The sequence below is a fragment of the Brachionichthys hirsutus genome, chromosome 19 (genome assembly GCF_040956055.1).
Source record: "Brachionichthys hirsutus isolate HB-005 chromosome 19, CSIRO-AGI_Bhir_v1, whole genome shotgun sequence".
Lineage (NCBI taxonomy): Eukaryota > Metazoa > Chordata > Actinopteri > Lophiiformes > Brachionichthyidae > Brachionichthys > Brachionichthys hirsutus.
In genome coordinates, this window is record NC_090915.1 from 5506181 (window position 1) to 5533897 (window position 27717).

At 45.6% G+C, this 27717-nt stretch overlaps 1 protein-coding gene across 1 annotated transcript; it reads left to right on the top strand.

Moving 5' to 3' along the window:
• Window positions 1-466: 466 nt before the first annotated feature.
• dnm1a (dynamin 1a) lies at window positions 467-27035 on the top strand. The gene is made up of 23 exons (XM_068753267.1): window positions 467-627; window positions 4207-4280; window positions 4653-4802; window positions 4943-5146; window positions 5532-5630; window positions 6242-6402; window positions 6480-6622; window positions 6691-6826; window positions 6981-7048; window positions 7597-7735; window positions 10500-10586; window positions 10873-10943; window positions 11072-11123; window positions 11852-11863; window positions 13205-13234; window positions 13411-13524; window positions 24559-24668; window positions 24978-25089; window positions 25314-25328; window positions 25490-25660; window positions 25738-25979; window positions 26081-26278; window positions 27005-27035. The coding sequence occupies exons 1-23, from the start codon at window positions 467-469 to the stop codon at window positions 27033-27035; spliced, it is 2580 nt and encodes an 859-aa protein (XP_068609368.1).
• Window positions 27036-27717: the final 682 nt, after the last annotated feature.

The following is a 27717-nucleotide window of genomic DNA, read 5'->3' on the forward strand; positions in this document are numbered from 1 at the left end:
TTAAGCCCTCTCTCAATCCATAGATTTATGACCCTTGTCCTAATAAATGTAGTTTCTATTTAATCATTTGTTTATTTGGGTATATCAAACACCTGACCAATAGTTAAACCTAACACAAAATGGGGGGGGGGGGGGGCGCTTTCTTGTTTAGATGTTTATATTTATATGAGATATTTATATTTATATCTAAACAAGAAAGCTTCCCTGTTGCAAACGGTACATTTTGACATTGTCACCACCTAGCGGTGAGTACGGAGAACTGCAAGGACTTCTCCGAGCGCTCATCCTCACCCCCCCCTCCGAGGTGCTTGGTGGAGAGAGGAGTGTTCCCGTTCGGATGAGATCCGAGGAGGCGCAGTCCATGAAGGAGAAACCCGGTTTGTGCGTGGAAAGACCAAAAACAACCTCTAAACGTGAGGGCGGCCCGTTCTGACACGGACGACGGAGCGGCCGGTGCGTCGCGAGGATGGGGAACCGGGGCATGGAGGATCTGATTCCTCTTGTGAACCGCATGCAGGATGCTTTCTCCGCCATCGGCCAGAACGCGAACCTGGACCTGCCCCAGATCGCCGTGGTGGGGGGCCAGAGCGCGGGGAAGAGTTCGGTGCTGGAGAACTTCGTCGGGAAGTAAGTCGCTTTTTCCAGGCTTTATATTCATGTTATACATCCCAGCCCCCCCCCCCCCCCCTTCATGGACACCGCACCAAGGCGAGGAGATTATTTTGTTAGGCCTGTGTAAATCCCTGGTGAGGTTTGTCTGTCAACTGCTGCGTGATGCGTTCAGGGACCCGAGACATTTTCAATATGTGCATTAACTTGACATTTAACAGAATATAACACATAAACCCAACATGAAAAGGTTTGTTCCTTCTCTTACGGACAAACTCTGGAGTAAACATTTTGTTTTGCTCGGGCCGTTTAATCCTGAGCAGGTGAAGCGTTTCTTCCAGTCACGCTGCAGCGTTTTATTCCTGATGATGATGATGATGATGATACGGGGACGCATGTGATCTGTCCCGCTGCAGCGTGACCTTGCAGAGTCCACCTGACTGAGCTTTGAGCCCTTCCAGCTCAGCTCATCCATCTGTCGCCTCGAAGTGAAGCTTAAACCGGATGCTCTCGCTGAATTTGTTTTTCCAGCCCCTTTGCACTTATTTTTCACCTGATCTGGTAGATTTGTTGGGAAGTTTAGAGACTTCTTTGACAGAGTGTGACTCAGGACTTTTTAAAGCCCTTGTATTAACGACTCTACAAAAACCTCAAGTTTCTTTGATCATAAACACTTTGATTCAAACGGATCTCCTAATGCTCATTAGGGAGGCTGGGCTCGCTCACAAACGTTAGATTCAACGACCTCTAATCAAGATGTCCAGACATCTGCAGCCTTTGCTCTCCACGCTCTGAACAGATTGCAGAGAATCATCTTGTTACGCAGCGTTTAGCGTCTGCTCCTCCTGCTCCTCCTGCTCCAGCTGCTCCAGCTGCTCCTCCTGCTCCTCCTGCTCCAGCTGCTCCTCCTGCTCCTCCTGCTCCTCTTGCTCCAGCTGCTCCTCCTGCTCCAGCTGCTCCTCCTGCTCATCCTGCTCCTCCTGCTCCTCCTGCTCCTTCCCCATGGCCCACTGTGATGTGTGTTTTCTACCTAAACCCAACCAGCAGCTGTGTGCTGTCACTTCAGAACGTCGCTTTTCTCCATCTCTCCCTGCTCCCTCCCCATTTTTGAAAATAATAATAATTAAACATACTTTCTAATCCTTTTTACATTTAATTGAAAACAATGTTTGATTTTACACAATGTTTGACCTCTAAGTTTTCACACTTCCTTTGCTGTCTCATTTCTTTTAATTTCAGTTTCAGGACACTGGTACCTCAAACTTATTCGACTAAAATAAACAAACTGAGATTTTATTCTGCGCTAACCTTCATCCTCTGGCCGTGCCTCCGTCTCTGCGCTCTAAGAGTCACAGAGACATTTCTCAGATCTCAACCAGAACTCAGGCTCTGCTGCTAATCTGCGTCCGTCGCCCAGCTTGTGTTTCAGTCTCCCACGGGCCTCATTAGCGCAGACCGAGCAGGGACCTTAACTCACCCTCAGCTAACTGAGACCCTGCTGGTGTCGTCAAGGTGAAGATGGGGAGGCTCGGTTGCTCCTTTACTTATCCTCCACTCCGCTGCATTGCTGTCAGCACCACGGACAGCTCCTGCTCCACAGTGGAGGGTCAGGCAGCGCCTCATTGAAGTCAGATAGGCCTGGAAACAAGGCTGGCAAGGCTCTGTAGAGGGAGTGTGTGCAGGCCCCAGAGTATGGGACACACACACACACACACACACACACACACTCCATGCCGTCTCCATGGGATGTGCTGTAGCACGGCAACATCAAACTACTACACAGATGTATTTTTCTGCTTCCCTGCTGCCATCACTGCCGTCCCCAAAACACACGCACACACACGCGCGCACACACACACACACACCCACACAAACAGACAAAGCTGATGGTGGCTGCTTTTTGTGTATTGCGTAACAGAGAGAAGGCTAGCGGCCACAGCTTCAATGGTGTGAAAGAGGAGGACAGTAAAGGGCTCGCTAAAGCGGAGATGGAGAGGGGCGAGAGAGAGAGAGAGAGCGGTGTAATGTTCTTTTCATATAGAAACCTGAAGAGGGCGTGTAATAGAAAAAGAACCGTCCCGTAATTAGAGGATAAAATAAAACTACCTGCTTACGAATGGAGCCGATGCTTCCTGGCCCCTAACCTTAATTAGATTCTACACTAATGAAATCAATCACATCAGTAAAAATATTACTATTAAAAATTAAGAAACATTGCATTTAATTATTATTAATTATCAATCATCCTTTTCCTGTTCTTGATATTCCAGCTTCTGAAAACAAACAAACTGCTAGTTTATTGAAAAATGGTTTGTGTTACAACAGGAACTCAGTTCACTCTGATATGAGACAAAACGAGAGCGGCTGATCGACCCCCACCGAGAGAAGCAGCAGATTATGGATGCAGTGAAAGAGGAGAAGCAGGCGAGACCATTCGTGCTGCAACTAGAGGATTACAGCTAATCTCTGTTTGGGGCTCGGTTTATCTGCAATACATTCTGCCATTGGTTCCGGTCTAATCTGGATGTCCACCATCCAGCTACCAGCACTAACATTGGCTGCACGTGTGTGTGTGTGTGTGTGTGTGTGTGTGTGTGTGTGAGAGAGAGAGAGAATTGGGAAGTGATGCCATTAACTCACATGCCTTTCTTTCATTTATATTGATTACTTTAAATTATTATTGGATATCAACACATGCAAATCTGATTAAATCAAGAAACATATGTGTGTGAAAACTAAAGGAAGGGTGTTTATTTTTGGTTAATTCATAGATGTAATCTGACTCAATGTATGCGATTATAAAATCATATAAAAACACCTTATGCAGCAAGATATGATAAAGGATAGCTGCTGCCATAGCAACATGATGATATCATCATATCAGCTGCTGCAGACGATTCGCTCTTGTCTCCTTATCACTTTTCTTTCTATTGATATTTCAATTTCATCTCTGCTGGGGGAGTGTTTTCACGCCCACACCTCAGTGAGAGGGGGGGAGTGAAATCACCGACCTCACATCCTCAGAGTTAAGGCCTATCCGGTAGAAAGACAGAGGCTTAATGGGCAGCAGAGACGGGGATGCATTAGCACAGCAAACACAACAATAAAAGGACAAGGTCATAAACGCTACAGAACGGGCACATCCGTTTATAGAAGCAGCTTGCCTTGTGCATTTTTACTATCCATCGATAATAAACTGATTATCGTTCAGCGGTTTCTTGAACATTTTGCTTAATTTACTTGCAGTTTTTTTCAACACTTTTTTCCAACAAACATTTTGCATAATCTATTATAGAATTCCAACAAAGTGTGGGTTTTATTAACAGAACAAACTAAATATTGTTCATAACGTGTATTATTTCAGACCCACAGTATTTGGCATTTGGCCGCTTTACCATTTGAAGGAATGAATACCTTGTTATCTGAGTTTTCCTGATGTGCTGATTCATTATCAGTGACTCCTGTTCTTTTCTCTTTGGATCATTTATGTTAACAATTAAGTTATTCAGTCGTTAATTTTCTATAGGCTTGGAGATCCTACATATATTGATTACTTTTAGTGACTATCCTCTCTGCTGTCTGTCTTGTGCATTACAGGGATTTTCTTCCTCGTGGTTCTGGCATTGTGACCCGCCGTCCTTTGGTTCTGCAGTTGATGACCTGTCCCACAGGTAAATACACCACACCTGTTTTTTTTCACCCCTCAATTAAGAGATTTTGACACCCAGACGTTTCTTTTTTCAGTTATTCATGACGTATATTTCAAAGCCTGTAGTTTGGAAAATGTGCAAACATATATTCGTTGAGAGAGAATGTGGGAGATTCTTTGAAGGCATCACCTAGTGGCCATTAGGTGAACTGCAAATGATCCCCATTATTAGGATGTTGCTGGGTGTGCTCAAATATTCTGTTTTTTTCTCTTACACACATTTCTTGTCCTTCCAAAAATTAAAGTTAACTTCTACCCATGTTCGAGTAATAATAACGAGTCGTATACAATCATTTTGTCATTTATCTATCTCTTTTTTTACTGCCTCTTTTAGAGTATGCAGAGTTCCTCCACTGTAAGGGCAAAAAGTTTGTGGATTTTGATGAGGTTCGGCAGGAGATCGAGGCAGAAACTGACCGCATCACCGGGGCAAATAAGGGCATCTCCCCCGTGCCCATCAATCTGCGCGTCTACTCCCCTCACGGTGAGACAAAAGGACACAAATACCAGCTGTTACATTTACGCGCGTCCGCTCTCACATGAAATAATTCTGTCTTATTTGGCACGAGCGCTTCTGAAGGAGCGAGCTTCCCCCCCGGTCATTCTCTTCTGACCCTCCCGCAGTGCTGAATCTGACCCTGGTGGACCTGCCGGGGATGACCAAGGTACCAGTAGGGGACCAACCGGCGGACATCGAGTCCCAGATTAGAGACATGCTGATGCAGTTTGTAACAAGGGACAACTGCCTGATGCTGGCCGTCTCCCCAGCAAACTCTGACCTGGCCAACTCTGACGCTTTAAAGATTGCCAAAGAGGTCGACCCTCAGGGTGAACATGACACACACACACACACACACACACACAGAACATAATAGAATAGAAACAATCTGTGGGACAAGTATATTTTAACAAAAACGCCAATCTTCTCCTGTATTTCTTTGCCATGTGTCTGTAATTTAATTTTTTTATGTTATCGGACAGACAATTTAACAATATTTATGTTTAACTATAGTTTTGTTTTTGAAAACTGCTCTACAAAAAGACGTTTTAGTGATAAAATACATTTTACTCATATCCCACTCCTCAGATTTGAGGCGTGGGACCTTTGCTTGAGTCCTCTGGTGCCGTGGTTTGAATGAAATATATTTCTTCTCTTCTTACGGTGATGTTCTTTCTGTTGTTCACCATTGTTCGGTGTCCCCTGTGTGGGCAGGTATGAGGACCATTGGCGTGATCACCAAGCTGGACTTGATGGATGAGGGGACGGATGCTAAGGATATCCTGGAGAACAAACTGCTTCCACTCAGGAGGGGTGAGCTCACGCTCTCACCAGCAGCACTGCTTCTCTCTTGTCTCTCGGTGGGGGGGGCGACACACTGTTTCCCTCTTGTGGTGAATGCAGAGACGTCTGATATTACCAGCTGAATTAAAAAAAAAGCAGAGAAAGATGGATGGAAAAGAGCTTGCATGTATCTTGTGAACAGCCCTTTATTCCCATACGGTGATTTTCTTTTCCATTTGGACTTGGTTAGAACCAAAACACGTGCCCCTAAATATTTTCCATGTCCTTTGTTTTGTCCCCCCCCCCCCCCACGCGCTTTCTCTTTCTCTTTCTCTTTCTCTGGCAGACTAATGCTGTTGACGATCACATTTACAAGGCTGCTGGCTCACAGTTCCATTAGTTATAGAGCATGAAACAGCCTTTAAAAAGCAACGCTTGAGAAAACTTAACTAGAGGTGAAACGGGATCCGTTCGACCCTCCGCCTCCGTTATTCCCTCCTGCATTCCCTTCCCTCTTTCCTTTTTTGAATCCTTTTTTTAAAAAGTTTGGCTATTCAAAAACCATGAAAAATTCCACTTATTGATAAACAGAGTTGGATCTGTAGCTATATTATCAATATCTAAGGGTCTCTCGTGTCCAGGCTACATCGGTGTGGTGAACAGGAGCCAGAAGGACATTGACGGAAAGAAGGACATCAACGCTGCTATGGCAGCAGAGAGGAAGTTCTTCCTCTCCCACCCTGCGTATAGACACCTGGCCGATCGCATGGGAACCCCCTACCTCCAGAAAATCCTCAATCAGGTGTGGGTTATATCACGAATGGCCACCCACGGATCTAATTCTAACACTGATCTGACGCTCATCTTTGACCTGCGCAGCAACTCACCAACCACATCCGGGACACCCTGCCGGGACTCCGGGTCAAGCTGCAGAGCCAGCTCCTCGCCATCGAGAAGGAGGTGGAGGAGTACAAGAACTTCAGACCCGACGATCCATCGCGCAAAACCAAGGCTCTCCTCCAGTGAGTTGTTGCCATGGCAGCATGGAGCAGATATAGCCACTGATATCTGCGTCTCCACCCGCCTGCAGGATGGTGCAGCAGTTCTCTGTGGACTTTGAGAAGTGCATAGAGGGTTCTGGGGACCAGATCGACACCGCCGAGCTGTCCGGTGGTGCCCGGATCAATCGCATCTTTCATGAACGCTTCCCCTTCGAACTGGTCAAGGTGTGTGTCCGGATGTTGAGATAGTTTAAATTCATTTTTGCATTAAATCCAATGTTGTCACCAAAAGCACAGAAAGGGATACAGTGTAAGGAGAGCAAAGTTAAACTGGTGCGTGAATCTGTGAAATTGTAAATTGTCTCTGTTTCCTTTGCAGATGGAGTTTGATGAGAAGGAGCTCCGTAAGGAAATCAGCTACGCCATTAAGAATATTCATGGGATCAGGCACGTTCACCCTCTAACTCACCCCTCCGTCGCTGCACCTCTCTCTCTCTCTGTCCTCTTTCCATCTCCATCATCTCTTCCAGCCAAACTTCAGTTCTTATACGGAGTGTTCTGTTGGATGCTAACGGAATCAGTGCACTGAGGGCGCGACTGTGAGATCAGATAGGCTACTATTACAATTCTTGCTTTTGCAGCATTTTCATACATTCTTTATTTATTTTTCTCTGAATTCTGGTTTGTAATCCGTCAGTTTTACCTTTATTTATTTGGATTGAAGGTAAATTCTGCAGATTAAGTTCATATTACTACCGGTACATATTTTCCTGATTGTGATACTTTGGAAATGTTTGTTTAGCTTCTCTTTCTATGCCTAATATGTTTCTAGTAATGTCTTGGGGCAAAACTCAGAAAGGATCATTCTTTACAATTAACAATCTTCTCTTTACCCAACCCTTCTCCCTCCTCCTGTCTTTCTCTCCTCCATCCTTGTCTTTTTTTTGTGTGTGTGTTTTTTGGGCCCTGTGGTTGGTTCTCTCTCTGTCGGGCAGAACTGGCCTCTTCACCCCGGACATGGCCTTTGAGACCATTGTGAAAAGGCAGATTGGGAAGATAAAAGAGCCTTGCACCAAATGTGTGGACATGGTCATATCTGAGCTAGTCAATACGGTTAGGCAATGTACCAAGAAGGTAAAAAAAAAAGTGAACAATGGCTAGCACTCCTTTTATTTTCATCCCTCTATCATTCACTCCCTTTTACTATGACTGCCTGGCTTTCTCTAGCCCTCGTTGTGTTTTTGGATCCCGGGGGGGGGGGCATGGTGCTCTTTTGATGGGGTTGGCTGGACAGGCTGGCCTTGGTAGAAAGTTGTGCTGAGAAAAACCAGTCTGGAAGTCATCAAAACATGGTTGCCTGTAAAGAATGAATGTAAGATCAAAACTCGGTTCTCGACGTTCACCTCAAGTCATCCTCTCTCAAGGTTCTCTTTCAAGTCGGGGAACCATTTCCTGTTGCTTGTGCACAACGGCACACACATGTTTACAGAACCATAGAATTCCTGGCAGCCATATTGGATGACCTCAGCCTTCAGACCTTCTCCTATTTGAGATTCAAGCTGTGCACCTGACAGGAGCCGTGACTGTCCGCTCTCCAACAGGCCTCAGGGACACGATCTCGGCTACGGAGGCCTGCGAGCGTGGCCTAAAGATCAGTAGCTTAATTGTATCCGAACCACTTGGATGATAAATGCAGGGGTTATTCTCCCTCTGGAGGTCAGAGGAGATGAAGGGATGGGAAGGGAAAGCGCTACTACCAGGGGAGATGAAGGCTCTGGCAGCTTGTTGGGTGCACAGCTGGGGTCTTGCAGTGTGCTGCTTGGAGTTTTTGGCTAGTGGAGCCTGGGCGTGCTCTATTTCTCTCTTTCTTGCTTCTTTTTTCTGTCTTCTTTCTTAGCGTTCTTTAATTCACTTTGTGGAATGAGACTTTCCAGCACTTTCCTGTTTTTGCATTGGCTTGTGGGGAAATAAATGTCTCATTTTTCTTTCACACGTCCTCTTTCTGTGCTTTCTATCACCCCACTTGTCCTTTACATTTCCATCTGTTATCCCTTCTATTTACCTTCCTTACCTGTTGCACCATATGCTTTCGTTTTTCTCTCATGCCTCCTCTGTTGGTCTGTTCCTTTATGTCTTCATTTGAGGCTTTCACTTCCTCTTTCTCCACCTTTTCTTTCTCCTCTCTCCTGTGCCACCTATCCCTACAGGACGGGGCTGTTCACCCCTGACCTTGCCTTTGAGGCCATAGTGAAAAAGCAGATCCAAAAGCTGAAGGAGCCCACAGTGAAGTGTATAGATATGGTCGTGAGAGAACTCACCTCCACCATACAAAAGTGTAGTCAAAAGGTAAAATGGCAAAGAGAACCAAGCCACTTTCACTATGTCTGTTAATTGCACAGATAGGGGTAGACCGATGGCTGGTCCTGATAAGAGCACATATATGAGGAAAAAAGTCTGCTTCCTGATTATATTCTAATAGAAAAATAAAAAACTTTGGCGCATCACTTTATTTCTCTTTTAATTGCTCTTCATTCTCTAACCCCTTTGAACCGGCCGCTTCTTTACAAAGGAAATTAACAAAAATAAATTGCGACCTCCTTTGGATTTCTCTTATCTTGATTTTATTTTTCAGAAACATTCTGTATTTAAACAGACTGCATTATAATATACAGTGTTTGGGGTCAGTTTGAAGTCTTCTCCATTCCCCTCTCTGCCATCCCTCCCTCCCTCCCAGCTCCTTTGCATTGCATGTCAGTCCGGATGAGTTTGAGAGCTGCTGCTTTCCTTTCATGTTCGCACACACACAAAAAAATCCTTCCATTGTGAATTTTGGGTTACTATGCTTTTCAAGACACTGAATACACAATCAGATCTTAACAGCCTTCTGTCTTTAATTTACAGTGCATCTTTCCGCTATCACAAATTGAGCTGCTTTTATTTGCTTGGACAATGAATACATTTAAAATTTCTTGGTTTTATTTCGAAATGTTTTAATTTTTATGTCTCGCGTGATAAGAGAAAGAGTGAAAACCATAAAGTAGTACTGATAAAATAATTTTACAGTCTTAATAATGGGACAATTTCATATATTTCCAGACATTTTCAGGCATGATTTCTCTGTCCTGCCAAGGTTCATCTAAAGTTTTTCTCTGTTCTGAGGTGATAGTCCTAAAATATTAGAGTATATTGAAAAAAGAAATAAAGATGTGATGTACATACAAACAAAACTTAAATAATATAAATGTATTTTGCTTTGCAATTTAACCACAGAAAGCGGTAATTCATCTTGTTGGAGGAGAAAGAGGTCTATTGATAGCAACTCGTTTACCAGACCATTTGACAGGCATGACAGATGCATTGTAAATGACAAGAAAGCAGTGTATATTTTTCTTTCTCTTGCTGGGAATTTAGTTTTTGACTTTTCTTTTTTTTCCCCCTCACACTTCTACCAAATGTGTTTGTGTCACATTGGAGGCCCACCAATGTCTGCTTTCATGGGTTTGCAATGAGCTCATGGAAAAAGACCCACAGTGTGCTGGGAAAAAGGACTCTTTCTGCCAGGAACATTGTTTATTCTATGTTGTGTGGCAATATCGCAGACTTTGCACTATTCTTCTGTCTTTGTTCCATATTGGCAACAAATAGCCACTTTGCACATATAATCCCCTCAAATCCACCTACTGGCCAGTGTGTGCAGAGTCTGGGATAAACCTGACATAGCCTGTTTAATCATGTCTCTATTCTGTGTTTTGCCGTATCGGCGGAACTGTGTGTTGTGGTTCAGGGAGAGGAGTCATGTAGCGGTTTAGTCACATTGCTAGTTAGATTTCAAAGTGTATGTCTTTCCATGTGTGTGGCTTTTTTTTTTCAAGCTACCTACTGGTTTCTGTGCTTACAGCTGGCTCAGTATCCAATGTTGAGAGAAGAGATGGAGAGAATCGTCACCCAACACATCAGGGACAGAGAAAACCGGACTAAAGGACAGGTGACCCAAAAGAAAAAGATTCGGAATTTTCCTTTTCGCATTTTCACAGTTCTTCAAGTTGCACTCATCTGTTCAGAAAACAACTCCATGCAAAGTTTAAAATATCTCAAAAACATTTAAGGTGAAAATGCGTAGAATAAAAAGTCTACCTGAAATGTTATAAAACTAAAATGACTTTGTCTTCGATTAAATGGATTTAGGACAGCAGAGTTTTCTGCAACAGTAGCTTTTAATGCTGGAATCAAGCGCACAGCTATTAATAATCCGGAACAATGATCCGTCTCAGGTGTTGCTGTTGATAGACATCGAGCTGTCGTACATGAACACCAACCACGAGGATTTCATTGGATTTGCCAAGTGAGTTTCACTATTTGCCTTTTCCTCCATCGCAGATGAGTTACATCTGTCTGATGTTTAGCCATGTAGCAGTTTGTGTGTTGTCTAAGGCCACGGCCCTGTGTCGACTGATGTGTTTTGTTGAGCAGTGCTCAGCCTAGGATCAGCCAAATGAACAAGAAGAAGGCAGCTGGCAACCAGGTACTGTGACCGAATACTTTCTTTTACAGGTTAGAGTACAGAGTCGTCTTTAAGCTATAGGAACGTGACTCCAGATTGAACTCGTCCAGCGTGTTTGGAATCATGAAATCTGCACTTCATAAAGTCTTCCCCCCCCCCCCCCCCAAGGCTTTATTCCGTTATGTAGCATGATGCATTTTCCCTATTGGTGCATGATAAATGTAGCACACCTATATTTGATATTTTTGCCCTCCATAGCCTGCAGACATTGCACATCAAACAGCTCTTGTAGAGTACACGCTGCACACTAATGGGCAGCAGTTGTCCAATCTGGAAACAACTTGTCACGGTGGCCTTGGCGCATATGAGACAAACCAGTACGAACCAGTTCCGATGAAACAGCAAATCGCCCGCGGTAGGATTAGGACTTTTCGCAATTCTTCCTTAAATGTAACACATTTTAAGGCATTTCCTAAATTACAGACACACAAACTTGCTGCTGTAGAGGCGCCCTGGTATTGGATCAGTGACTGCATAATGAAGACAGAATAAGCATGAGCTCTGAAAACATGTAGATTTTATATCTTCTGTTTCCCCCACCTTTTAATCTCCACCTCTTCACCTCTCGACGTTTGGAGTCTGTGTTCTTTTATTTTCCTTGCGTCCTCTGAGTGATTTCTCCTTCTGCTGTGTCCTGTTTCTCTTTTTTGCTTCTTGTTCTCCTGCCCTCTGTCACTTTTCTGCATCAGGATGAGATCATGGTGAGTAGTATCTGTGTGTGTGTGTTTGTGTGTGTTTGTGTGGTGTTTCATGCGTATGTGCTTGCGTCTTTGCGCGCCGCATATATCGGGATAAATGGATGAACTTTTATTTATTTTACGTTGCAGACGGTAATGGATTCTTGAGTGCATGAATGAATGTGTGAGAGAAGTTAGTTTCCTACTAACTACAGTTATGCATAGGGAATGCTTGGCTGTTCTCCTTTCCTTCCTTTTTCAGCTGCGGCCTCCCTGCACGCCCCCCCCCCCCCCACACACACACACACACACAATAAGTCTGAGAACACAAAAGTGCTAAAACAAAGGTTTGCATCACTGTTATGTAATTTTCTCGTCAGCGGCATCTTGTTGAAAGGTTCATTTTGGAGATGCTCGTTGCATAACGAAGGATCCAGATGCCGATAAAGGAGATGGAAAATAAACTTTCTTTTCCAGAAGGCCGATCAATTCAGAGTAGCAGATAATCAGGAGAAATGAGGGCCGGATAAACGTCGCCTCCGTAGACGTCGGTTGTCATAACAACCACCCAGGTTGGGGTCGCAGGTCATGAACACGTTGTAAACAAAGTTGGGAGCTTCCAGCGTAATTTGGCCCCACAGCTTCTGTTCTCTTAATGGAACACCCCCCCCCCCCCCCCAGCTCCACTCTGAAATCTGTAGCACCCATTTAAACCGAAATATACAGTCCACAGTGATTCACGATGATTGTCCGTAAAGATGCAGACAAGCACATATATTTTTTCACTTTAGTCTTTTGATGTAATTTTGTGTTTCTTCGTGATGCTGATTGAAAGCGTGAGGATAGGGAGAGTTTTATTTGGAAAAGACCTCCGAGATGAATTTGAAATGTAGGTCTTTTTGGTGAAGATAATAAGAATGGAATGTTCCTCAACATAAATAGCAGCCGCTTATGAATATGCACCCGTATAATAAACTATTTTTCTCATTATAAGTGTGTATATTAGAATATTAGCGAATGGTAAGGCACGGCTTCACCCATTAGAAACTGCTGCAGAGGAAACATTCGGTAAGGGTACTGCTGATGTGTCACAGAGACAAAGTTGTAGATGGAGCGAGCAGATAGAGGAAATATCCCAAGGACAAAGCTCAGACATTTAAAGATCTGCATTTCAGGGCTTTGAATTTCACTGCATGGCCTTGGAAAGGTTTCTATATGCACCGTTACCTGCCCCCCCCCTGCCCTGCTTGTTGACCCCTCGCTGCGGCCCCAGCAGCCAGCTGTAACGTGCCGGTACTCGAACAACCATGTGTATGCCCTGCGTTGGCTGTAGCTTTGTAACGTTCTCTCCACATTCTCATTCAGCCGGAGAGAGGAGTAAACGATCGGTTCAAGGTAAATGACGTGAGCACCTTGTGCCGTGTGTGTGTGTGTGTGTGTGTGTTTAGTTTCTGTACTGTGGGAAGAATGAAATATAAAAGCTCAGAAGTGAAACAAGATGACAAATGTGGTGATTTTTACTTGTGGTTTAATTTTCTATTCGCCTGCGTCTTCGTCCGTCTGTCCCTCAGGTGATCAGAAAGGGCTGGCTGACCATCAACAACATCGGCATCATGAAGGGAGGAGCAAAGGAGTACTGGTTCGTCCTCACGGCGGAGTCCCTGTCCTGGTATAAGGACGATGAGGTGAGACCTGCTCGCACACGGTCAAAAGCGTCTCCATGTCTTCAATCATCCGTCAGAGAATCGCGTCTTCAGACTCGTTGTTTGTAGGACAGCACTGCTTGCCACAGAAAGAAGGAACACGGCAGAACAATTTGATTGAGTCTAGCAAAAACGCCGACTTGTCTGCCAGCTGAGATGCTTTGACCTGAAATGCTTTGTTACTGGACCGATGTGTACATATTAGGAGCTAGCCACAGCCTCGGTGTCTCCAGGCCTTAGCCACAGCCACTCCACTCACTGTGTGTGCGCTTCAGATGGTCCTTTACAAAGAGTCAAGACCCCCCAGGATGTCAGACACCAAAGCTGGCACACACATGTGCATACCAGAGCCCCCTGCCCTTTCCCCAATTACACACACAAAAGCTGCTTCTAATAATCTTATTTCGTTTCAAAGAGGACAGTGAACGAGGGACTGGTTGTAGCTGGGGAGGGGGGGGGGGGGGGGGGAGGCTGGTTAGCAATGGGAGTAACAAGGACCATGTGAAGGGAGAGAAAGTGGGGAAGACGGGAGGGGGTGAGGGTGCAGGGAGAGGTTAGAGGAGAATGTTTTATATCTTCTCTTCCTCTCGTTTCCCGTCGCTCCTCACCAAACCAGAGGAAAGTTCATTCTGCCTTCCCCTCATCCATCTCTCCATTCTTCTTCTGCCTCAGTCTTTCCATGTCACCCTCTCCTCCTTCTCTGCTACCCCGCCCCCACCCCCCACTCCCTCCGCCTGGTTGGTGTATATTTATATGAACAGACTCGTGCTCAGACGTCCAAAACCAACGCCGCCGCCGCAATTTATTCAAGAAAAAAAGAGAAGAAAGAGAAGGTTTCATTGATCCCACACAATCCAGTCATGCAAGCAGACACACATGCGGCTCAAGAGGGTTTCATGGGAATCAGTTTTGTGTTTTGATTTTTTTTTTAAATGATTGGCTGCGAAGAAAATGTTTCAGTGAAGAAGAGTTTTGTGTCGTTCCTGCCTTTCCAGGATGCTCTCAAATGTCTTTTTTTTAAATTTTTTGTTTTATACTAACTTGCAAAACTTTTATTGACTGCTCCTCGTCTTGGGGAAAACCCTTGCCCCGGCCTGGTAACACACACACACACACACACACACACCTCCCCAGACACTAATAATAACTTTCAAACCAACTCGTGGTGCCAGGATGTTTTGGTTAGTGTGTGTGTGTGTGTGTGGAAACCTTCTGGTCTGTATTACCACAGGACATGCCAATTCTTTGAATCAGGCTGCTCTGGAGCTTCAAGCTTCCCAGGGCATCGAGAGGGAAGGAGGGAGAAATATGTGAATGAAGAAAGAAACACAAAAGTACATCAGAGACGGTTCACAGTGACTTTTATTTTACAGACAGCCCCTGTGATGTCCATATATTCTTATTACGTGTCCGTATGTCAGCAGGATTACACAAAAACGACTTAGCAGGAGGGTCGGGCATGTGGCGGGGAAGAACACATAAAAATATTTTGGAGTGGATCTAGATTTCGCAGTGTTTTTCCCACTTTGTGTAACTTTACGAGATTTGGCTTTTTAAAATGTATTCCTATTGCACATAAACAGACGTTTTGGTCGAAGGCTTTGGCGCGTAGCTAAGAAGAAGCCTCTAGATTTTGGGTGGATCTGCGTGGAAGGGCGGGGCATGTGCTGAGGAAGAACAGTTGAGTTTAGTTGAGGATCCTTTTTTTTTAACATTGATTAAAAAAGAAGATTAAGTCTTTACGTCAACGACACATTGGGTTTTAATGAAACGCTGTGGAGGGAATCCTCCGGGAGTTGATCCATGCCATCATGACGACACACGTGGCACTATTTAAAGCACACATGCTGTAGATGCTGATTTAAAACAGAAAATCATCTATCAAACATAATTCATTGCTTTTCAGGCATTTTATAATATATTCCAGATTCTTGTGTTATTAAGATACAGTTTTGAACTTTTTAGTAAATGCTATTTATATGACGGCTGGATGTCATATCCTCGTTTTAAATATCTATGACATGGTCGTGGATGTCTTTATTATGATCATAATTAAAAATAATAGAAAGTTGGATTCAGGTTTAATTCATTTAAAAGGGAACGTTGGCTCCTGTAGCAGAGGTATACGCTCTAGGCGTTAAATATTTACAGGACATTTTGACACATTCAGTTCCCTCGGTGGCCGTCAGACGTATTTTCTTTGGGTGCCCCTTCGGGCTGTTTGTGCATTTTCCTCCGTCCGGGTTTCCCTTCTCCGGCTGTAAAGCTGCCAGAGAGCCAGACTCGGGCCGGGTTGGGGGGGGGGGGGGGGGGCAGCCGACTGCTGCTTTCAAAGCATTCACCAGAAACATGTCTGCTGTAGAGTATGCGCTAAAGTTCCTGGGGCCGCGCCGTGGTGGCAGGGCCCAAAATGGAAACAGGTCGGTTTGCGGTTCTCGTTCCTGCAGACGATTGGATGCTCTGTGATGGGACGCCGTGTGGACGCTCCTGCCTTCCCCTTCGCTCTCTTTCGCCTTACATGGAGGAAGATTTCAAACTGGCAGGCCGTAGCTTTGTTCTATTAAAGACAGACGGCTGGAAGCTGTGCAGCGTATTAAACGCCAGCAAAGAAACGATAATGGAAAATGAGACCGAAGGTTTTTCACGTGACGCCACCTGCAAACACTAAAGTCGCAAACCTGCTCTCTGCCTTTTTTGGGGAGCGCTAAACAAAGACTCATAAAAGTGGCACAAGGACAATGACCGAATGGCTGCTTCTTCAACGTTTTTGAATGGGCGGCTTCCTGCCGGCGCTCATCACGTGGTCATTTGAGGTGAAGCGGCCAGACGCTGATGCCAGCGAAGGCCGGGATGCACTTCCTGGTCCCGATGCAGAAGGTTAATTGTGTGTGGAACTTCTGGTTTTCAGCGCTCAGATCTTTCAGTTTTATACAAAAGCATGAAGCTAAATGTTGAATGTCCTGCAGCCGCTCACGTGTGTTTATACATCGCCACAGGATTTCCTTTTTTATTTCGATTTTTTTTTTATCGGTATCTGTTCCACTTCCCTAACTGCTCAATACCCGTGTAACTTTAAGAAAAAAAACACAATAAGCTGAAATAAATATCAAAAATTTTTATTTCAACAATTTCAAAGCATTTTGTTTTCTTCTTATCGTTGACCGGTTTCAGTCTTGCTTCCGTGATAAATCACACACTACAGAAGACATTTTGGGACCCGTGCGTCTGTCACTCGTAAATCCAGGATAGGCGCGGGCCAGGCCTGCGGTGGAGCCTTTGGGTGCTTTATTTAGACCGTGGCTTGTCCAGATAGACAGGAGGGGTGCTGCCTGTCCCCCCCCCCCCCCCCCCCCACAGCAGGATGCCTCTCGCCATCGTCCCGTGCTTCCCCGGCCAGCCTAACCAATGTGCAGACTACTGTACAACCACTACTTCCTGAACAGGTAGTCTGAACACTGGGCAGGCGGGCTGGGCGGCTGAATGATTCCGCAGAGACGGATCATTTTCTGCGATCCCAGAGTGAGACTCTCCTGGTGGCTACAAAGTTCAGATCAGTAGCAGATGGAGGAACAGCGTGAGGGGGGGGGGGTGGATGAAGAGATCGCCAGGGAGGAGGAGGAGGAGAGGTTAGACAGATTTAATATCCACTGATTGGCAATTCAACAATATTCCCCTGCTGTGAAAAGCAAAATTCCAGACTGAGATCTGGAGGGAAAAATTCCAAACGAATCTGGGACATTTCTCAATGAGACAACGGGGGAAAATCAATTTATTAATCCAACGATTCATTCAGTGAATTCTGTGTAGCGTTAATTCATTCACCTTTTTCCACCTGAGGATCATCTAAATAGGCGTTTACTTGGAAAAGCTCTTTCCAGGTCTGCATTTGTGCCGCCTTATCTTTATAATGTGACTATTTCCTTACTACAGGCCAAAAAAAAAAAGATTATGACATCCTTAAAAGATGGGACGCACCCAAGTCATCCTTTCTTTCATTGCAAAGCTCATTCAATCTGTCTTGGCGTCAGTGATGTTGCGGTCAGATCGTACCGAGTCTGATTCAACCTCTACCTCTAAAACATCACAAGACACAAAGCAAACGGAACAGAAAACTTGCCGAGGGAATACCTGTGGCTCGGCAGCTTCCCTTCAGCGATGCAGCTTCTTCTGGTCAGATGTTTGCTCGCTCTCTCTCTGTCCTTCTGGACCGAAGCGGCCGCCGATTCATCGCTGGATGTTCTTTCATTCAACGTTGCAGCGGCGTTCAGATAAAACCAGCTTGGCTGTGCATGGAAGCTTCCTGGAACTAAAACCAAACAACCCAAAAAAACGAACAAACAAAATGCTCTGGTGATGAGGATGCTGGACCGACTGGAGGCTCAACGTGGCAGAGCATCTGGACATCAAGTTTCCCCTACAAGGGGCAGAAGGAGAAAAAGTTAGGAGGGAGAGAGAGGAGATATGGAAAGAGAAGTAGGAGGAGCCCGCTGGCCCCCCCATTTTTCCTCTCCTCTCCTCTCTTCTTCCTCTCTCCTCCTCCTTCTGTCTGGCTTTCTGTCCCCTCTCATTCTTTCTTTCTTCTCTGACTTTTTGGGAGAAAGTGGAAGGTCAAAGGTGAACAGGAAGTGGTACTCACTCATTTGGCGAGTGTGTTGTAAAGTTTGGAGAGGGATTGGAAGGATCGACTCCAGGGGGAGGGAATGTTTCAGATGGGCCGATCAGAGAATGTCTATGAGACATACATGTATTCTTCCACACGAGAACATATGTGTGGTTTTCAGTGATGGATGTGTGAGTGTGTGTGTGTGTGTGCGGCTGGATGAGAGTGGAGGCTCCACGGTCTTTGCAGCGAGGGCAGGAATGTCGGCATTTTCTTGGCAAGCGGGAGGAAGCCTTGTAATAACTCCAGATGTGCAGCCCTGTGGTCTCCATCTCTCTCTTGCTCCCTCTGTTTTTACTTCTAAAGCTGATTTCCTCTCCCTGTCCGACTGGAATAAAGAGCCCTTTATGCAGCTCCGCAGCCTCCCGACGCACACACGGGGGTAGGGGGGTAGGGGGGTAGTGGGGGGGGGGGTTGCTGGTGAAGTGTGACACATACTGGTAAATCAGAAACAGAGTGAAAGCAGTTGTGTATTTGCATGTGTGCTTGCCAGTCGAGACACAAATAGTCAAAGTTTGACCTTCTTCTCACACTCCCACAGTTCAGTGTCTTACCTTACTTTACAGGAGTAATCAATGCTAGAATTTCCAGGTGTGTGTGTGTGTGTGTGCGTGTCTGGAAGTAGCCACGGTCATGTGTTTGTTTTAGCTATGGTTTCTGAGCTCTGGCGTGAGCTGCAAATCAAAGCAGGCCTGATCCCAGGAGAGACGAGTCAGCAGTACAGAGAGCGATGGTTGGGGGGGGGGGGGGGGGGGGACAAACGGAGACGAGAAGATGGCCGAGGGGCCCGCAGAATAAACGTAACAAAGCAAGGAGAGGGCGACGGGAATCGGTCGGCGCTATCTGTTGGACTGGAAGCAGTGGATGTTAATGTGGGTGGGGGCAGCCCTGTGGTCGCACCAACATTGTTTCCACTGTTTGGATGAGCCGGCATGCAGCCTCCTTTTCAAACTCTTACTCAGTAAAGCCAGGAGTTCTGTGAAAGTATGGACACACACACAAATAAAATATTCTATGAAAAGTTTCTGATTTTTCCTTTCCCATCTTCGCATCCTGAATTGATCCAGTTCATGTGTGTAACCGTATCGTTTGTGCGTTTGCATTGTTTGCAGCTGTGTGATTTATTTCACCGTCTTCACCAGCCAAGGCCATCAAGGCAGACCCAGGACGTGATCCTCTAAATTTCCCATAATTGTCATCAGTCATCATTTTCAAACCCGCGCTGGCGTGCCAGATCCCTGTAATTGTTGTCGGTTTTCTCCCGCAGAATATCATATCGCCATTATTTATTTGTCTAAATGAAACACCGAGGAGTTGTCCCACATATTTCAGATGTTTTCCAAGCTGCAGTAGAATTTAGTGAAGTTGTCGTTATTCGCAGAATAATCTCCCTCAGTCTAGTTTTGTGAACTGTTATTAATTTGAGTATTTTCCTCTCATTTTTCTGCTTTCTGGATGTTTCGTCAACAGTTTTAGAGATTCCTGATTATTAAATCCGTTCATGTTTCTTTGTCTAGAATCTCCTTCTGGAGAAAACATTAAACCAACAACCTCTTTGTGGGTATCGAGTTCTGCGAGGATTTTTGAATACGCTCACAGGCCAGACGAGTCCGTTTCTTTTCTTTTTCTCTCATGTTTTCCTTTGGGGGAGGGGGAGGGGGGGGGGAGATGCTTCTAGCTCTGTGGGGCCTAAATGAAACCATCTGAGAAGTTAACGGCTTGCAGGCGTCTAAAACGTGACAAACCCCAGGGTTTTTTTTTTTTTCGTCCCCTGTCGGTAAAAACAGGTATGTAAAATAACAGCAGTAAGTAAGTGTAAAGTGCTTCCCTCTGGAATACAGCAGGGTGTAAAACAGGGATGGAAAAGCTGAAGTAAAGAGTTAAAATCAGGCTCTGTTTCATCTGTATCTCTTGATCTTCCTACAAGATGTAGTGAACAGCTAGAAAAACACCCGGGAAAAGACAGATAAATGGTATGAAAGGAAGGCAACGCAGCGTGCCAGGGTGGCTTGTGGGTAATTCAAAAGTTTGTCGTGATGGAAAAGAGAACGTTCAACATTTTATGTCTGAAAAGCAAGAGATCGTCGGCCGCAGCAAAGATGAGAGAAATAAAGGCTGGAATTGGAAGAGATATTGAACAGATAAAGCCGAACCACACCGGGACGTGCATCAGGCCTTTGGCACGTCCCTGCATGTAGTTTTTAATCCCGTCGTGCGAGCGTGACGCTGTGCAGACCCGCTGCCTGCTGTGATGGACGACAGGCAGACCCTCGGAGATGCGGAGTGAGTTTAATAACTTGAACTTTAGTCCTTGTTTGTTTTACAGCTTTTAATTAAAGAACGCTTTGCCACGATGCAGGCATGCTTTCAAAAGTTCTCAATTAAAGAGAAAACAGGTCGTAGGTGACAGTTTTACATTTCCTGTTAATGTGGTACTTAAAAAAAGAAATAAAAAGGCGGTGTCTCCACCCTTTCGTGAGATTGGTGGAAGTGATGTTTTCTCTTGGGTTGGTTTGTTTCTTTGTCCTTTGTGCGTGCCACAAAAACGAAGATCCTGTTAAACTTTGGTGTGGATCTCAATAAAGGGGCGGAGCCATGCGTTTCTGTCACTTCCTGTCACACTGATAGAGGTTTTAATGTAAAAAAAAAAAAAAGTAAATCAATTTGACAGAAAATCCTCAACGGAATTTTTACTACATTTGGCAGAAGAGTTAAGCAATGAATTTAGGAGTGGATCCAGATCAACAAACTCTCTCCTGCAGCATCCTCGACTGTTTGTGGGTTGTGCATATCTGATGATGAAATACATTTAACGACTTACAGTTAAATATATCACTATGCCCTTAACTATTACACGTTATTTATTAAAACGTTACGGGTGAAACTGCACAACTGGTTCCTGCTTTAATCTGTTCGTGTGGAGGCTTTACCAGAAGTGCCTCACGTGTTGTTTCATTATATATAATCAAAAAGTGTGATTCGATTTTACTGGGTGGTACAAACGCACAGGTGACCAGAGATTTATCCCCCCCACCCCACCCCACCCCCCACACACACACACCAAAGACTTCGGGTATTTTCGGGGCGGCATCTGTTACTCTCCGGTGGTCACCGGTGATTGATCACACGTTCCGGCTCGCCTCTGGGTTGTTGCTCTGACCCGCTGCAGAGGTAAACACAGAGCAGCTCATGAGCTGCCTTGCGAAATGGCTTCTAAACAGGAAGGCATCGCTGCCGGGCCTTGATATTCCAGCACGCCGTCGTCTGAATGCGTCATTGTCAGGTGGACGCCGCGTTTCCTTTCTCCGTGAAGATGTCTATCTGCCACAGGAAAACGCAAAAGCAACGAAGCAAAAAAACATGTCAAACGTTAAAACTCGGAACGAGGCAATGAGAGAGAGTTGATGGTTTGAATCCCTGTCTCAGATCAGCTTTGCCTGGTGTCAAGTAGCACCTTCCACAAAATGAGAAAACAAGCGAATCTGGACACCAGAGGTGCTTCTTTTTTTTTAAATGCGTGTTACTGTACAACCTTGCGGGCCTGTGAGTCACCAACAGCTGCGTGCTTTTACTCATTGGCCCAGAATAGCTCCAACCTGACTGCGCCCATTGCAATTCTCTGGGCTAAATTGTTTGCAGTTCGTGATTTAAAGGTTGCCACCATGTGAAGTTCAAACAGCGTCACATTTCTTTAGATGCTGTTTCTTCACGCCCTTTATGAGTGACAGTGGGATTTTTCATTCTGTCCTTTTTCTCTGAGTTTTCTTCAGGAAAACGTCTGGATTTTTGATTGACTTTAGATGAGCTGGTTCTTAAAGCATAATGAATCCAGCGCTTCAACCCCTTATAAATCCTTTCTCTCTCTTTTTTTTTTTTTGGTATCATTCCCCATCCTCTCAGCATAAGACTCGCAGACATGTTCTGTTTTCAATGTTGTTAGAGACAGAACTCAATAGTGGAATGGTAGAAGAATGGAGGGAAAGAAAAACGGAGGGAGGTGAGGAGGAGGGTTGTGAAAATTGCCATTGGCCGCCACCCAGGGCCCAGTCTTCGTGGTAATGAAGGGTTAGAGGCAGCGTTATTGCTCCCAGATGCCGTGCGGCTTCTCCACAGCCCTTTGATGCATGGCCTAAGTCACCAGGACTTTTCTATCAGACTCCCATCTACACACACGCACACACACACACGCACGGAGCCTTTTAAAACAACATGGACGCTGTACATTAATGTCTTTTTGGTTTCGCCCCCCACCAAACTCAGATTTGTTTCATAGTGTTAATTGGATAATTTGTGTAAGGTCACCGCTTGCAGGAGTTTTTTTGCATTTCTGCATGTGTGTGTGTGTGTGTGTGTGTGTGTGCGTATATCTCTGCTACATGTGTGCGTTTGTTCTAGAGCACATATTTCATGTGCATTTTGAAAAAAGCCCCGTGAGACGTTTCTTGGACGTGTGCAGAGTGGTGAAGTGCCTTTATGAATCCAGAAGTGAACTTCCTCTGGCTTTACAAAATGAGCCCGCTATTACTCACTAGCAAAACAAAACCATGGAAAGTACTTTGCTCACACACACACACACACAATGCTCCAGACACCACAGGGTGAACACCAAGCGCTGCTGCAGGAGGAGGTGCAGAGGGTCACACAAGAAGGACACGCAACACAGATGTGGCTCAGGTGCAAACATGGCAACCTTTACGGGATGACCATAAGAGTATTGTGCTTCCATTCACACACACACACACCATGTCAGTGTAATGGTAACACTGTCGCCCTGGTGATGCAGTAACATCATGTGCTGATGCTGATGCATGTCGTTACCCTGAGAGGATTGTTGTCACAGACTTTTGGTTTGACTTTGCCTGGAAACTATTTTCAGACGGTGCTTCAGGCTGCAGCGAAAATGCTGCCGTAATTCTCTTCTTCGATTCTTCTATTGTCGCACAACGTCTTCTGTTCTTCCTATTCCTGCCTGGTAGAGGATCTTATCGATCTTGATATAATTATCTCTGAAAAGTCTTTTGGGTCTCTGCTTTGCTTCAGTTTCTGCCCAGTTTAACCACATCATGCACATACTCAAACGCCACCCCCCCCCCCCCCCCCCCAAATCTCCTGAGTGGATTTACTGGCCAGAGGAGGGGGGGAAATATATGAATCGGTCCAAGGCTGCTCACTTTCAACAAGAAGCAAACCCAGAAGGAGAACGGGGGGGCGGGGGAAGACAAATATGGAGGAATGTTGAACAAACTGTAGACGGACGCCGAGGACTTCTCTGCACAGCAGCAATAAATGATGAAGTCTGGGGCGACTGGATTTTTTTTGTGTAGCACCTGGATGAACTGTTGCTACAGAGAGAGAGAGATTTACATGCATATAGGGGATATGACCATTTGGCTGCACAGGTCATAAATCCTTTAATGAAAGTGTTTGGTCACACACACACACACACACACACACACACACGCCGGGTCTGGTTGGGAAGGGCAGGCCTGTGGTTAGCGCTCCAGATGGTTTTAAGGTTAGTTACAGACTATGTTCAAAGGTGCTGTTTGCAACCAAAGCAGTGTGTGTGTGTGTGTGTGTGTGTGTGTGTGTGTGTGTGTGTGTGTGTGTGCTTAATGTATATTTATGGAAACTCCCTCACCCTGTTCTATATGTGGATTCCCTTTTTTTCCCCTCCAAAATACTGACTTTACTGAGGAGAGTAAAAGATTTACGCACTGAAATGAAGGAACTCCATTTGTAAACGATACACGTCGAGATGTCTAATGACACACGAGTGTGTGAGTGAGAGACACCGAAGTATAATGGGAGAGGGAGAGAGAGAGAGCGCGCTGGTATGTGGCAGACTGAGCTGACTAACTGAGGTTTCCTGATTCATAAATAGTTGGACGTCTGGATATCATTGGTTGTGTGCAGATTTACAAGTACAAGAATTCTCTCTCTCTCTCTCTCTCTCTCTCTCTGCATGTGTGTTTCTCATTTGTTACTCACTTTTTTTTTCTTTTAATCTGCCCCACTTTAATCAAAACCACAGACACAGAGGCTAAGTTCAACCGCCTCATCCATCTCTTGCTTTCTTTGTCTACTGTGTTTATCTTTTGTTTAATTTAACACGGGAGCATCTATTCCTGGATTTAGCATTTTAATCTAACATTCTGTTCGTCTATCACTAATTCTCACATTTAATGATATGATAATCCCAGGATGCTTATTGTGCAGCTTGTGGTTTATTTACATTTTTTAACCAACCGGTGCAAATGCTGTAAACGGTCATTTTTATTCTTTACCTGAAGTCTCTTTCTTTCCTTCTGGCGGCTTCGTTCATAAACGAAGCGTTTCTTTGTCGCCCCCTGCAGGAGAAGGAGAAGAAGTACATGCTGCAGGTGGACAACCTGAAGCTGCGCGATGTGGAGAAAGGCTTCATGTCCAGCAAGCATATCTTCGCCCTCTTCAACACGGAGCAGAGGTGAGCACACGCACACGCACACGCACATTTGCATGCATACACATATCGCATACATACATATTATTGATCATGCAGCAATTGATCATGTTAATATGAAATAACTCCCTAGTTTACTTTCTTTGTTTAGACAGATGAGGCAAAACGTGCTTAAAGCAACAAATGAAGCGTGATATATCGTATGTTTATAACATCCGATTTCAAACTGTGGCTACAAAATGCACCGGTAAATGTACTTAGTTGCAGCTGCTCAGGACGCAGAGTTTTGGGGGGTAAATTAAAGAGTTTGCTTTTGATTGCATGCATCCACAGGAATGTGTACAAGGACTACCGTCAGCTGGAGCTGGCCTGTGAGAGTCAAGAAGACGTGGATGCGTGGAAGGCCTCCTTCCTCAGAGCCGGCGTTTATCCCGAGCGGGTCACGGTAAGATCTTTTTAAAGTGCTTCTTTAAATTTGTGGACATTTCATCTCATACTTAATTGATTGCAAGACACATAAAAAGCATAAAAACCAGCAGAGGAAGAGGAGAAGAAGAAAGGAAGTCCACCGTGACGAAGTTAGCGGTTCACTGTGATATTTATTTGGAGTCTCACCTGTGTGTGTCCTCTTTTGCTGTCCGTTTTCTTCATTGCTCTTTGACCCGAGAGGAGAAGGAAGGAAAGGTATGTTATTTTTGTCTGCCTCCTGGATTCTCATCATTTTTATTTCTTTTATTTGACATTTCTTCCATTCATGTTGGAACAGTTCTGATGATTTACGTCTGTCTGGTGCCTCTCATATTCCGCCTTGCTGAAGTTAACTCTTCTTCCTCCTATTTCCAAAGAGCGATGCAGGCGATGAAAATGGCTCTGACAACTTAATGCACAGCATGGACCCTCAGCTGGAGAGGCAGGTGGAGACCATCCGGAACCTGGTGGACTCCTACATGGCCATCGTCAACAAGACCGTCCGAGATTTAATGCCTAAGACCATCATGCACCTCATGATCAACAATGTGAGTCCCTGACTGCGACTTCTTTTCCTCTTCGTTTTTAAACACAACCGAAAAGCATCTCCGATTTACTTTCCCAGACTAAAGAGTTCATCAACGCCGAGCTGCTGGCTCAGCTGTACTCCTGCGGCGACCAGAACACGCTGATGGAGGAGTCTCAGGAGCAGGCCCAGCACCGCGACGAGATGCTGCGAATGTACCACGCGCTGCGGGAGGCCCTCGGCATCATCGGCGACATCAGCACGTCCACCGTGAGCACCACCATGCCTCCCCCGGTGGACGACTCCTGGCTGCAGGTGCAGCGGGGCGGCTCCGGAGCAAGGTAACGCACCCGAAGGATAGCGATAATCTAATGATTAGATTGATCAGGTTGAAGAATGATTCATCTGCGATGGAAGAATTCACAGAATAAACTCCTCCCAGGTCTCCAGCGACTAGTCCGACCCCAAACCGCAGGGCTCCGCCTCCGGCCCGCCCTGTCTCTCGTGGGCCTCCGCCTGGGCCCCCCCCCGCCGGCGGACCCCCCGTCCCTTCTCGCCCTGGCGCTTCTCCGGACCCTTACAGCGGGCCGCCGCCCACCGTTCCGTCCCGGCCTAACCGTGCACCCCCAAGCGTGCCTAGGTGAGTGAGGACACGAGACGTTCCAAACGAGCAGCCCTTCTTCACACCCGCCATTGTGTTTCACTGGCTTCAAACCAAAGCCTCTGAAGTGAGGATGCTCTCTGTTACTAAGGGGGATGTGAGGAGATCGGGATTCCATTATTTCTTATGGGAAATCTAGTTTCTATTTTTGAACAGTATTACGGAACGCATTATGCTTGAGAACCGAGGTGCCACTGTACTTCTTTCCACCCTTTCTGTTTCCATTCTGGACGTCCAAAACCTCACCAATGAAAGCTAACACTCCACCCACCTCACCGCTACGCTACCCCCCCCCCCCCCCCCCCCCCTAGAATGATCATTAATGATCTCTAGTCAATGACTATACGTTTGCAAACACCTGCACAAACCACCCTGTGTCGATTTATAATCCTTGAAAGGACGAATCTAATCTCAAGGATCACCGCGACCTGGTGAATCGACACCAACCTTGTTCCCGCCTGCGTTTGTGAACCAGCTCACTTTTTGCATTATGAGCTCATCAAAGCAAAATTTCCAAAGTGATGTGGGATGTGCTTGCAGGTTTCCCTTCATGTGTATCCTCATGCCTGTGTGAGAGAGTGTGTAGTTCAGTGTACTCATTAATTTACACGTGGGGGGGGGGATTAATTGGTTGAGATTTAAATGAACGGTGCACTAACCCAACCTGTTCCTATGCTCTCTTCTTTGTGTGTGTCCCCCCCCCAGTCGGAGACCCCCACCTTCTCCAACCCACTAGACCTCCTCCCTCCCTCCCACCCACCCACCAGCCTGTTCCACCTCTGGATGAAAGGCCCTGCGGCAACAGCGCCACCCTCCTGTGGTTTTCTGCCGCACCCGGCTCCCCTCTCCTTCTCCCTTAGAACAAGCCACTTCTGCACCCTGATACGCACACGCACACACACACACACACACACATGCACACAAATGCAAACTACTTGAAACACATGTGAATGACTGATGTACACGCTGCAACCCTCAGAATGTAACCAGGCCGTGTAGAGAATATGAGAAATACATTTAAATATATTTCAGTGTATGCGTACATAAACACACACACTGTGTATATACAAGCTCCTGCCGTTTAACCTTAGGTGGGAGACGTTTAGGAATTTAGGATTTCTAATGCGTACTCTAGCTGCTGTTCATTCTTCTCCTGAAATGCACATTATCTTGTGTGTGGGGTTTTTTTTTTAAGAATACATCACCAAAAATAGCATACCCTATATATATATGCGTGTGTGTGTGTGTATATGTACACACTCATTTCACCGTCCACCGTTAGAGCACCCCCTCCTCATCATCCTCCTCTCCTCTAAAATCAATCCTGATTTCTCACCTGTAAAAACATGAATTAAATAGCTGCACACCTGGAGAGGGAGAAGCTGGAGCTCTTAATCCTTTCCCTCGCCCCACCAATC